The sequence below is a fragment of the Paroedura picta genome, chromosome 2 (assembly GCF_049243985.1).
Source record: "Paroedura picta isolate Pp20150507F chromosome 2, Ppicta_v3.0, whole genome shotgun sequence".
Classification (NCBI taxonomy): domain Eukaryota; kingdom Metazoa; phylum Chordata; class Lepidosauria; order Squamata; family Gekkonidae; genus Paroedura; species Paroedura picta.
Genome location: NC_135370.1, coordinates 159,323,403 through 159,337,216, shown reverse-complemented (window position 1 = coordinate 159,337,216; position 13,814 = coordinate 159,323,403). Strand labels below are relative to the sequence as shown.

At 43.1% G+C, this 13,814-nt stretch overlaps 1 protein-coding gene across 1 annotated transcript in view; it reads left to right on the top strand.

Moving 5' to 3' along the window:
• Positions 1 to 9,423, top strand: part of CATSPERB (catsper channel auxiliary subunit beta) — a 73,503-nt gene extending 64,080 nt beyond the window's left edge. The window contains exons 25-26 of the mRNA XM_077319105.1: positions 754 to 828; positions 8,996 to 9,423. Of these exons, the coding sequence (XP_077175220.1) occupies positions 754 to 828; positions 8,996 to 9,220 (300 nt within the window). The 3' untranslated portion in view covers positions 9,221 to 9,423. The remainder of the gene's footprint in view (positions 1 to 753; positions 829 to 8,995) is intronic.
• The last annotated feature ends 4,391 nt before the right edge of the window (positions 9,424 to 13,814 follow it).

Sequence of the window (13,814 nt, the reverse complement as noted above, 5' to 3'; positions counted from 1 at the left end):
AGCCGCATCCAAACATGTGTTAGGACATAGCTCTGAGCCTACTCTGGACCAGTGATAGTGACTGCCACCATGACATCTGTCAATTGAAACTATTCCCAGTGGTGTAAAATCTTCATCTAAATCCCTGGCGTCGCAATCCAGAACCCTTGCAGGCGCACTATGATTTGTTTCCAATCCCTTTTACAGATAAAAATCACTTTTATCTATTTTGATTTAGATAGCAGAGTCATACCTTACAATGATATAGCCTCCTAGCTAAACCTACACAAGAAGAGTTGGTTCTTATATGCTGCTTTTCTCTACCCTAAGGAGTCTCAAAGCGGCTTACATTCACCTTCCCTTTCCTCTCCCCACAACAGACACCCTGTGAGGTGGGTGAGGCTGAGAGAGCGCTGATATCACTGCTCGGTCAGAACATCTTTACCAGTGCTGTGGGCAGCCCATGGTCACCCAGCTGGCTGTATGTGGGGGAGCGGGGAATCAAACCCAGATTGCCAGATTAGAAGTCTGCACTCCTAACCACTACATCAAGCTTGCCCTGAGACATCATAATAAGGCTGGATATGGGAGGTATTCGAATAGGAGATCTGGGAGCCCTGTGTACAATGCCTTGAGTTTCATGAGGAAAAACAGGCAAGATAGTTTAGTTATTGGCTCTTGAGGAATCTGACAAAGTGGTTAGAGAGATGCAGCTATATACTTGACCCTTGCCTATCTCATTAGATACTAACAGCTTTTTTTTCTTTTCTACAGGGATCTGAGCTTTTCCATTTCAGGGTAGAAACTATTCCTGGAGTCTCCTTTTGTAGCTTATTCGATGAATTTCAGGTATAGTAAAAAAACAAACAACTAACTTTATTTAGCAATACCAAGATATAAACAATAAAATAGAATATGGATTTATACAAAAAAATATTCCTCAATGTTCAGCTATTCATTGCAACTGATATATTTGTTAAATAACTTCCATATTTCTGATAGTGAAGTTTGCATTGCCTAGGAACAAAAAATTCTGGATTGGGGGAAACCTTGCAAAAACTGTTGCTACTGCTGGGCCTTTATATCAGAAATGTTGAGAACTATCAATAGTAGACAATAAGGCGGGGAAAGTTTTATTGACTGCTACAGCCATAAGGCAACCTAGCACTGCACATACAACTTCGCTTCCAGAAAGTAGTGGTTTATATATGTCAGATGGATGGCCAGATTCAGAACGGCGCCCTATAGCAACAGGGGTATTAATGCCAGTCATGAAAGCAGCAAAAGCAGACCATCTCATTGAAAAAGTAAAGATCTCTGGGTACTTGGGGGAATTTCTTGTTATGCAAAAAAAAACCCCAAAAAACAGCAAATTACTCAAAAGGAAAAAAGCCCCAAATCAGACTGTTGAGACTGTATATGCTCTCTGTTCCCTCCCTTAACTTAAACCATGCCAGATTTATAAATAATATAAAATATATATTTATTCAGAGATGGCAGTGCTGACCTGGCATTTATGACTGAGATATTTATTTATTTATTTATTTATATGCCATCCTCCTTGGAGGCTCAGGGCGGTTTACATAAAATGTATAAACAATACATGAATCAATCCATAACATACAAATAACTGCAACAATAATACTAATAATTGATAATTGCAACAGTGCAAACAGGTCCAGAGTGTGCTGATGGAGTTCTGGGAGGGAGGGGGGGAGCAGGGGCCCTTCAGATGGTGTTGGTTATGCCTGGTCTCAAGCAAATGCCTGGTGGAAGTTGGTTGGAGGATTCCAGATGCATCAAAAGTCAATATGTCTCAGTTAGCCCCACCTGGCGACATGATCTTTAGTCAGCCCTGAACTGGGGGAGGAGGTCTCTTCCTTCTGCCAGTTTCTGGTTGAGACATGGGCACATTTTGATGGTATGTCCCTTGGCTTGAGGGTTCCAGAGGCAGGCTGGATACTGCTGATGTACCTGTACCTGAGACCTGACAGAACTGGCAGAGTCAGTCTTGGAATTGATATTCCGCACCCCAGCCCTCATGGTACTGTAGGACTACAACATCAATGCTGAGACCTTCTTGACTGGATGACCTCAGGATCATGGCAGCTATGGGAGTGGTTGTAGTGGCCCTGATCCATCATAATAGTCATACCTAGGATCTTCTTTTCTGTACCATAAGTAGTCTAGTGTAGGAGCTGATTTTACAAACAATGTCAGGATCAGATTGCTTCTTCCTTAAGGCAAAGGTTGTGGCGTCTTCCTCTTTGTGTCAAGTATCCGAAGGTGAACAAACTGAAGTTTGATCAAGACAAGACACAAGTGAAGGCAAAGTGCTTGGCTGTCACTGTTCTACCAGACTGGGGCTGAGCTTTTTTCGGTAGATGAAGTTAAGAGTTTGAAGGTGCAGTTAGACCTAGGCTTGTTGACTGATAAGCAGGTTGACAGTATTTCTAGGAGTGCCTTCTTTCAGTTTCACCTTACTGACAGGCCAGCCCCTTATTTAGAATCTGCAGACTTAGCCATGCTGAGCCATGTGACAAAAACTTCAAGACTGGACTACTGTAAAGTACTCTGAACTATTCTCAGAAAATTCAGTTCTTATAAAATGCAGCTATGACTTTTCTTGGGAGTCAGCCACTTGGAACTAGAGTTATGTGCTAAGATCCAGCCTGGTATAGTGGTTAAGAGTGATGGCCTCTAATATGAAGAACCAGGTTTGATCCCCCATTCCTCCTCACAGCAGCCAGCTGGGTGACCTTGGGTCAGTCACAGTCCTGTTAGAGCTGTTCTCACAGAGCAGTCCTGTCAGATCTCACAGCCCCACCTATCTCATAGGGTGTCTGTTGTGAGGACAGTAATGGAAGGTGATTGTAAGCCGCTTTGAGACTCCCTTGAGTAGTGAAAAGCGGGTATAAAAAATAACTCTTCTTCATTAAACACACTGGTTTCCTCCCATCCCATCTTACCCGTTCCAGTGCTGATTATTAACGTTAAAGCCCTTCATGCCCTAGGACATTTCAAACCACATCTTTCAGTGTACTCCCATGTGCCCACTGCATTCTTCAGGCAGCCATCTTCTTATAGTGCCCTCTCTGAGGACTGTCCATATGGCAACACTTCACATAGTTAGGCTATTTTTTATGGTCTCTGTGCTGAGAACTCATTCATGAGTTCTGTGCCTGTACAAAACAATGGTTAGGAAGCTTCTAGAGCTTCCCTCAGAAGCACAAACTGTGTATGCCTTGGGGGGAAGAGTCACACTTTTGCCAGTCAACACACCAATTGTATTTGGAAACCTCTCTTCTCTCCAGAGCTCATCCTCCATGATCTTCTACATTGAAAAAAGTGTTTCACTTTGCTGTATTATTCTCTTTGGACAGCATCTCTAAATAGTTGGTTTCTTGCCTGTGGCAACATTCAAGACCTGTAGGCCCTGCAGGGGCAAGATGCCTTCTGTAGACTTCTGCCTCTTCTGCTTGGGCAAGTTTCATAAGTTCCCTCTTGCCCAAACTGTTTACAATTTACTAAGCAATCAAGAAATACCAGATCGTCTTGTTTTAGCATTCTGCTATGTAAGAACATTCTTTCAGCATCAGCTTCAGGTTCAATCGGTTTCTTCAGTAAAAATCTGTATTCTTTTGATTGAGCAGTCCCCTTAGAAGGGGAGTTAGATTTGTCATTCAGTCACATTCTTCAGATTATCTGTCATTCTTTTATCTTCTTTTAATACTGAGTGTTCCTTCATGCTGCTCCCATCCACATTTTTCATCTTCTACATTCTCTCTTTCAGAAGAGGCAATAGCATATTGCTCCTAGGTGGCCCAGGTTTCTAATCTTAGTATTTTCACCATCCCCAAGAAGGTTCAGCAGACCTTGCAAGGCAGAGCCGTTCTGCCAGTAACAGAGCTGTGGCTGGCCAGTAACTAATCTCATAGGCCATCCCACCTACTCCCCTTCTGAATGTGGAGATTCCCCTCAGTCACCATGGTTAGTAGCCAATGACAGACCTCCATGAACCTACCTAATCCCCATTTAACGTTGTTTATTCCTGTGGTCATCACTATATCCTCTAGCAGAGAATTCCACATTTTGAACACTCTCTCTGTAATGTGTTGTTGTTGTTAGGTGCGAAGTCGTGTCCGACCTATCGCGACCCTATGGACAATGATCTTCCAGGCCTTCCTGTCCTTTACCATTCCCCGGAGTCTATTTAAGTTCACACTCACTGCTTCAGTGACTCCATCCAGCCACCTCATTCTCTGTCATCGCCTTCTTCTTTTGCCCTCAATCGCTCCCAGCATTAGGCTCTTCTCCAGGGTGTCCTTCCTTCTCATGGTTTGGCCAAAGTATTTGAGTTTCATCTTCAGGATCTGGCCTTCTAAGGAGCAGTCAAGGCTGATCTCCTCTAGGACTGACCGGTTTGTTCGCCTTGCAGTCCAAGGGACTCGCAAGAGTCTTCTCCAGTACCAGAGTTCAAAAACCTCAATTCTTTGACGCTCGGCCTTCCTTATGGGCCAACTTTCGCAGCCATACATTGCAACTGGGAATACCATAGCCTTGACTAAATGCACTTTTGTTGGCAGGGTGATGTCTCTGCTTTTTAGGATGCTGTCTAGATATGCCATAGCTTTCCTCCCCAGGAGCAAGTGTCTTTTAATTTCTTTGCTGCAGTCCCCATCTGCAGTGATCTTGGACCCCAGGAAAATAAAATCTGTCACTATCTCCATTTCTTCCCCATCTATTTGCCAGGAATTGAGAGGGCCGGATGCCATGATCTTTGTTTTCTTGATGTTGAGTTTCAAGCCAACTTTTGCACTCTCCTCCTTCACACGCATCAATAGGCTCTTTAGTTCCTCTTCACTTTCTGCCATTAGAGTGGTATCATCTGCATATCTGAGGTTGTTGATATTTCTCCCTGCAATCTTGATCCCAATTTGTGACTCCTCTAATCCCGCCTTTCTCATGATGTGCTCCACATACAAGTTAAATAGGCAAGGCGACAGTATACAGCCTTGCCGAACTCCTTTCTCAATTTTGAACCAGTCAGTGATTCCATGTTCAGTTCTCACTGTTGCTTCTTGACCTTCATATAAATTTCTCAAGAGACAAATAAGATGCTCTGGTATTCCCATCTCTTTAAGAACTTGCCACAATTTGTTGTGCTCCACACAATCAAAGGCTTTAGCATAGTCACTGAAGCAGAAGTAGATGTTCTTCTGGAACTCCCTAGCTTTCTCCATGATCCAGCGTATGTTGGCAATTTGATCTCTAGTTCCTCTGCCTCTTCGAAATCCTGCCTGTACTTCTGAAAATTCTCGGTCCACATATTGCTGGAGCCTAGCTTGTAGGATTTTGAGCATAACTTTGCTAGCATGAGAAATGAGTACAATGGTGCGGTAGTTTGAACATTCTTTGGCATTGCCCTTCTTTGGGAAACTGACCTTTTCCAATCCTGTGGCCATTGTTGAGTTTTCCAAATTTGCTGGCATATTGAGTGTAGCATTTTTACTGCATCGTCTTTTAAGATTTTGAATAGTTCAACTGGAATGCTGTCACCACCACTAGCTTTATTGTTGCTCAGACTTCCTAAGGCCCATTTGACTTCACATTCCAGGATGTCTGGCTCCAGGTCAGTAACTACCCCATTGTAGTAGTCAGGGATGTTAAGATTGCTCTTGTATAGTTCTTCTGTATAATTTTGCCACCTGTTTTTAATCTCTTCTGCTTCTGTGAGGTCCCTACCATTTTGGTCTCTTATCATACCCATGTTTGCATGAAACGTTCTCTTCATATCTCCAATTTTCTTGAAAATATCTCTGGTCCTCCCCATTCTATTGTTTTCTTCTATTTGTTTGCACTGTTCATTTAAGAAGGCATTCTTATCTCTTCTAGCTTTTCTCTGGAATTCTGCATTCAATTGGGTGTATCTTTCTCTTTCTCCTTTGCCTTTCACTTGCCTTCTCTCCTTAGCTATTTGTAAAGCTTCCTCAGACAACCATGTTGATTTCTTGCATTTCTTTTTCTTTGGGATGGTTTTAGTTGCTACCTCTTGTACAATGTTGCGAACCTCCGTCCATAGTTCTTCAGGCACTCTGTCTATCAGATCTAATTCCTTAAATCTATTTGTCACCTCTACTGTATATTCGTCGGGGATATGATTTAGTTCATACATGAGTGGCCTAGTGCTTTTCCCTACTTTCTTCAATTTAAGCCTATATTTTGCAACAAGAAGCTGATGATCTGAACCACAATCAGCTCCTGGTCTTGTTTTTATTGACTGTATAGAACTTCTCCATCTTCGGAGGCAGAGCACATAGTCAATCTGATTTCTGTGTTGACTGTCTAGTGATGTCCATGTGTAGAGTCGTCTCTTGGGTTGTTGGAAAAGAGTGTTTGCTATGACCATTGTATTCTCTTGACAAAGTTCTACCAGCCTGTGCCCTGCTTCATTTTGTACTCCAAGGCCAAACTTGCCTGTTATCCCGGTTATCTTTTGGCTTCCTACTTTAGCATTCCAATCCCCCATGATGATAAGCACATCATTTTTTGGCGTTGCTTCTAGAAGGTGTTGTAGGGCTTCATAGAACTGGTCAACTTCATCCTCTTCAGCAGCAGTGGTTGGGGCATAGACCTGGATTACTGTGATGTTGAATGGTTTGCCTTGGATTTGAACTGAGATCATTCTGTCATTTTGGGGATTGTATCCCAACACTGCTTTTCCTATTCTCTTATTGATTATGAAGGCTACTCCATTTCTTCTGCGCAATTCTTGTCCACAGTAGTATACCTGATGGTCATCTGAATTAAATTCACCCATTCCTGTCCATTTGAGTTCACTGATTCCTAACATGTCGATGTTCAGTCTTGTCATTTCTTGTTTAACCATGTCCAGCTTGCCTTAATCTGACGTTCCAGGTTCCTATGGAATAAAAATCTTTACAGCATCGGACTGTCTTTTCGCCACCAGTTACTTCCACAACTGAGCGTCCTTTCGGCTTTAGCCCAGTCGCTTCATTCATTCTGCCGTTACTCGTACTAGCCGTCTGCTCTTCCCCAGCAGCATAATGGACACCTTCCGACCTGAGGGGCTAATCTTCCGGCGTCATATCGTTTTGCCTTTTGAACTTGTCCATTGGGTTTTTATGGCAAAGATACTGGAGTGGTTTGCCATTTCCTTCTCCAGTGTCAGAGCTCTCAGCTATGACCTGTCCGTCTTGGGTGGCCCTGCACAGCATAGCTCATAGCTTCACTGAGCTACGCAAGCCCTCTTGCCACGGCAAGGCAGCGATCCTTGAAGGGGGCTGTGTAATGTAGTACTTCCTTTTGTCCATCTGGAACTAGCTCCTGGAGCATGGGGAATTCAACCAGACTCATATTAGAATTGCAAAGGACTCGAGGACTGGACCCAAGGACTTCAGATTCAATGAGAGACAATTCCAAGTCCTTTGCCATTCTTATTAGCAGGTTTGGCTCATTTATTATTAGAAAAGTCCAGTAGCCCCACATTCTGATAAGAAGAGCGGCAAAAGAGGCAGGAACATACTTAATTGCTCAACAAAAGGTTGATGTGTGGCAGATACTCCCTCTCATTTCTTGAATTGTGTGTACACGTATCCTAGAACACATGTATTGGAGTTGTGGGGAGATCAGCCAAATTATGCGAGGGAGGGGGTAACTAGCGTTGTAGGATCGTTGCATGTGTATACCAGGCAGACACATAGGTAAATGGTAAAACAGTAAATATAAGTTTTATTGCAAAGAAAATAACAAAAGCACAAAAATAGCTAGCACACCTACAAACAGTCGTATAGAGAAAGGAAGGAAGGCTGGAGGAGAAGGCTTGGTAAAATTACCTGTCCACAGAATGGAGAGTCAGCAAAAGTGACACAACACAGCATAGGAGGTTCCAATGGGTCCCAAGTTGGAAAGCACTCAGGGTGGCTGTGTGAGGCTACGGTTTATATGGGGATTGGGAGAGGGGCTATATGATAAGACTGTGAGCACATAATGGAATTTTCTATGGGTCAGGATCTTAGAATCAGAAATTCAAAGAATAATAATAATGAAGGGACCTCATGGGTCATCTAGTCCAACCCCTTGCACTATGCAGGACTCTCACATCCCAATCGCTCATCTACTGTAACCTGCCATCCCTTTGCCTTCACAGAATCTCCCTCTCTGTCAGATGACTATCTAGCCTCTGTTTAAAAATTTGCAAAGATGGAGAACCTACCACCTCCCCAGGAGCCCTGTTCCTCTGAGAAACTGCTCTGTCAGAAACTTCTTCCGAATGTTTAGACGGAATTTATTTTGAATTAATTTCATCCCATTGGTTCTGGTGTTTTTTCTACCTAAATGCAGAACTTTACATTTGTCCCTATTGAATTTCATTTTATTCAGTTTAGACCAGTTCTAGAACCTATTGAGACCGTTAGTAGACCATACATTAAATATCCGTCAACAGTGTGACTCAGTGGCTAAAAAGATGAATGGGATTTTGGGCTGTATTAAATGGAGCATCGTGTCCAGATGCTGGATTTGGGCTTGAGACGCCATGATTCACATCCCTGCTTCAGACCTGAAGTTGACTGAGTAGCCCTAAGCATAGCCTCTCTCTTCCTTGTTTAACAATTTGTTGAGATGTTAAAATGTTATTGTTAGCTTGTTATGGGAGAAGCAGAATTCAAATACAGTTAAAAAGCAGGGGCCCACAAAAAAAAGCACAGAAAACAGGGCTGCACTTATCCATAACTTTTCTTCATTGCATGGTCTTTTGTGTAAGCACACATGGGAATGGTGCAGGTGTAGGCCAGTTGACGAGATGAAGAATCCAAAGCTTTCTAGAAGATTCTAAGCATTAGCAGTCATGCTTTGGTGTTTCCAGAGAAGACAAGCTCTGATACCCTACTACTTCTGACATTTCTCATTCTGCCAGTTGTATTTGGTAATCACAAATTAGTATTCAAGCTTTTAAAAAGAACATGTTTTGAAATTCTTGCGTTTTCTGTTGCAGATTTATGTTGATGATGCTCCATTGGCTTTCCCAGGGCAGTATCTTATCAGTTCAATTACAGCTGTACTAATAGGTTTTATTATCTTTCTGGCATTCATTATGGAAGTATATGAAATTCAAATATGGACCATGTTTAAGAAGAGACTACAAAAAGCAGCCACAGTGAAATCAATAGTTTCTCTCATTACATCTTCAACAATTTCGACTGAAAATAACGAAAAATGACTGCCAGCCACAGTCACTAACTGCTATTTAGTTGACAGTAATTGTATACACTAAGAGCTACTCTTCCATCATTCCTTAGCCATGAAACAGTCTCAGGATTCATTAGGAAAACAAGTTCTTTTAAATTGTCTGAAGAATAATTTTGTATAGGTTATTATTTAGGAAACTTTTGGTCACTGTCACATGGAATAGAATTTTATGGGGGGCAATGTTAATAAATATTTAACCACTCATTTCTCTCAGTGCCACTTAGTTCTTGGCTATAGGTTCTCTAGTGAGTGCAGTAACACGTGACACTAGTGAAGATGAAGTGTAAAAACCAGTGCCCTTTTGAGCATACCATTGGAGAAAGCAGCGACTAGGCATCATAATGGGACTTACACCTAAGCTTCCTACATCATCTTCTGCCTTTCCCCCCCTCCCATTAAGATTTACACTTGAAGGCCTCATAGTGCAATTCACACTGAGCCAAGGCTCCCCCCTCCATTCCCCCCTAAGATTTCCCAGTACAGTCACATATATGCATGATGAAGTACACTGTGACTCAAATTCATATTGGAATGAACGCTGTTAGTCTTTAAGGTACCTCCAGAGGCGAAGGCAAAGGACTTCTTTTCTCCCTTGTTTGAAACCCTCACTGGAATTTGACAAAGTTTTCCACTTCCCTGGGAAAACATGATAGGACATAGAAGGATTTTCATAGGTATAGGAGCAGATCCAAACAGCAGTGGTGTACCTCCACTAGCATAGTATGAGTAGTGCTATGTGTCATTCTATAACCACAAAGTGAGCACACCAGGGACCCTAGCAGTGCTAGTGATACATCAGCAATGTGCTGTTGGTGCCTACACGAGTGCCATACATCTGCAACCAACATCTGTCTACTAATGCAGTCATGTTTGCACTATGTGCTCAAGCTTGGTACTTCTTTAGCTGCTACTCCCACCCTCAAAGTGCAGGGCTCTAGTTCACTGCATGGGCTTAAGCAGTAGGCTCCCATGCCACATATCCTTTGAGATTTCTGTAGTGCTGAGGGGTAGGGACTTGTGATTTGCCACTGAGGGACTGATACAGCTGTGCTGGTGTATGGGGGCAGGGAAGGAATGAAAAACACCTCTATCTTTTTCCCTGCATATGCCTGTTCGGGCTATGCCAGTGTTCAAAGATATATCTTTATGCCAGCATTGGGGCATGCCTGGGGCTACAGGGTTTTGGGTGAGCCAGCTTAGTCCAGCTTGGCCCATGGCACACTTCTGATACCTCCTCGTGCTGCACTGGTATAGCAGTTCCACTGGTGCAGCAATGGTATTATGCGAGCAGGATTTGCAGAGGAATATCTTTGGAGACACTACCATCACTCAGGGAGATGACTTTTGAATTTAAAGGTATGTCTACAATGATTTTGCACTCTATATGTGTATGAGGAAAGTGAGGTCTGACTCACAAACACTTATGCTGGGACCATCCTTGTTCATCTTTAAGGGGCCTTTGGATTCCTGTTTTGACAAGCTGTAGCCCCTGAATCCCAAGCAATCTAAAACTCAGATTGTGGTAGGAGTGGATGAAGATTGCAGTGCTGAATATTGCAGGTGCTACTATCAGTGATTCTGTGAGCTCTTCAAACATGATTTGTATACAAAGGTAAGGGAAAAATGACAATATGTGCAGTCTCAACCTGTTACTCTGTTCTGGATCAGAGTTTGATGGTGCTGCATTTCCCTTGTAATGGACTGACCATGATGGGGGTTCTGTTATATCTGTCTTGGTTTTAAAATATAATCTTCCATTTGTGCTCACTCAGATTCTTTTGTTAGTAAGGAGGCAAAACCTATTAAGTGGACAGGCTGCCTGTAAGTTGAAGAAGATACATGATAAAACATAGGTAAGAAAACAGAGTTGCACTTACCTGCAACTGTTGTTCATTGATGTCTTCTGTGCAGACACACATTGGGACTATACATGTACAGGCCTACCATAAACATTTTATTTTCTATATAAAAGCTCCAGGAGGGGGTACATACTCTGTGGATCTGGTGCATGTGTGGATTTTTCCTGCCTGAGTGTCGTGTTTCTGGGCAATGTACCTCCTTCCCTTGAGTTCTATCTAAACTGCTGTGAGAATCCCACCTGTCACAATGGCACATATGAGAGCTCAGTGTGTCAGGAGGGAGGGAATGTGCTTCTGCTCAGAATTCAATAAACAACAATTAAAGGTAAGTGTAACTCTGTTTTCATCTTCTAGTACAGCCACATATTGGGACCATTATTGAGCTACTTACTGTTGGAGGTGGCAAGAGCTCTCATTGGAATAAGGCACATAAGACCGCTCTTCCAGGGGACACACTTTGCCCGTAGTTCTGTAGCATTACTGAATATTAGCCACCACCCATCTACATAAATTGTGATGTAGCTGCTTTGCCCTTCTTGGGGCCTCAATAACATACAAATAAAGTCTTATCTCTGCAAAGATAGTACAAAATAGCCCTCTTCACATCAAGTGTATGAAGATACGATTCTGCACTTGAAGTAGGAGGCAGGAAGAAAAATGGTAGGAGAATTTTCTGGGCTAAATGGAACTTAGATACTATTTTCAGGAAGAAATCAAGACTAGGGTGAAGAACTTAACCATCCATCAAAAACTTTAAGGTAAGGTGGGCCAATTCACTGATCTGTTGAGCTGAAATAACAGCAACCAAAAATGCAACTTTCCTAGTAAATAAAGACAAGGAATATAAGATTAAAGGTTCAATGGGCCAGAACCAATGACAAAGCCCACTGAGGGACTACATGAGGAAGATGGTGGGAAAACATTCAACAGTCCCTTTAGGAAACATTTAGCTAGCTTATGAGAAATCAACCCGTAAACCCTTGTATTTCCTTATGGAATGCAGCAATAGCTGCCAAATGGGTTTTGACAGAGAGCACTGCCAAATCACCCCTGGCAAAAGTTAGGTCTAAAATCAAAGCTGAAGGTCATGTGAAAGGACATTCACCTCTAGACAAACTCCAATCCTGAAACCTTTCTGACTTTCTGCCATAAGCATACTGTGTCAATGGCTTGAAAGCTAGAAATACAGCATCTAAAGTCTTCCAGGAGAGCTGAGAGAAGGATGAATCCTCCAAGTGGTTAAATGCTGGCCCTTCTATTCCTTGGTGCAGCAGAAAGTCCTGAACTAACTGACCTGGAACCAGAGGCAGAAGTATAAGGTTCCTTCTAGCTAACCAAAGTTCAGAAAACCAGATCTGGCGTGGCCAAAAGGAGGCTATAAGAATGCAGTCTGTTTGATTTGCAATTAACTTGCCCACTACCCTGCTGAGGAGTCAGAAAAGGGAAAAAGGCATTAAAGAGACCCCTCCCCCCAACCAAGTGTTCTGAAAAGGATCCCATCTCAAAGAACACGGCGATCTTTGTGGACTCCAACATGGTGACCCATTTGTAATTTGTAAAGAAGACACTGCTCAGGCTGTCCCCCTGTACATTTCCTGAAGCTGCGATGTATATTCTGAGGGTTGACTCTCATAGGTAGCTCCCAGACTTCTATTGTGCCTGTACAAAGATCCCTACCCTTATCACTGATATGGAAGCTACAACTGGTGCAAAATGCAACCTTGGTGGGCCCACATCTGGCAACCTTGGTGGGCCCACATCTGGCCCATACTCCAACAGCTGAACTGGTTACCGGATCAGGCTTAATTTTCTGGTAATGAACTTTGGTCTGGGCCCTGAGTACCTGAGGGACCATCTCTCTACCAACGCCCCCCAAAGAGCATTATACTCTGCAAACCCCTGACCCAGGAGGCTTGTCTGGCATCAACCAGGGCTTTCTCTGTCCTGGCCCCCACTTGTTGGAATGGGCTCTCAGATCAGGGCCCTGCCAGAGCTAAAACAATTCCACTGGCCCTGTAAAATTTAGCTCTTCCACCAAGCTTTCAGTCAAGGCCAATGAAAGGAGCCAGAGCCCCAGAGGCCCCTCCCACCACCAACTAAGCACTGCAGATGAAAGAGCTGAACCACAGTACAATAAACAGTTACACAGTTGCAGAGTTGTAAAGTTAGAATGTTCTAATAGTAAAGGTTAAATGTTAAATGTTCTACTGTTACAAGTTCTAACCTTAGAAATGTTAGACGTTCACAATCACGACACTTCCTTGTATTGTTCCATGAATTTAATTGTAAACTGCCCTGAGCTTCAAGGGACAGCGGTATATAAATGTAACATTAATAAAGTACCAAGTAAACACTCACATGCACAAGTAAATATATTTAACACTAAGCCTTCTGCGAAGAACGGCTCCCCCCATCTTGTCACTTTTAACAGGAAAGCTAAGCCAGAGAGGGCAAAGGACAGGAGGAAACGGGGGAGGAGGGCTGGCAGTCCCCCCCCCCCATGTTACTATTTAAGTATCTTTTGGGTCTCCCTTCAACCATCTTTCCCCAGCCTTGTGTAGGGGTGGGACCTGGGGATACCCTAAAATTATAGCTCATCTCCAGAGTAAATGGATCAGTTCTTCTGTAGAAAATGGCTGCTTTGGAGGGTGGGCTCCATAGCATTATACTCCACTGAGGGCCCTCCCCACCCCAACTCCTGCCCAC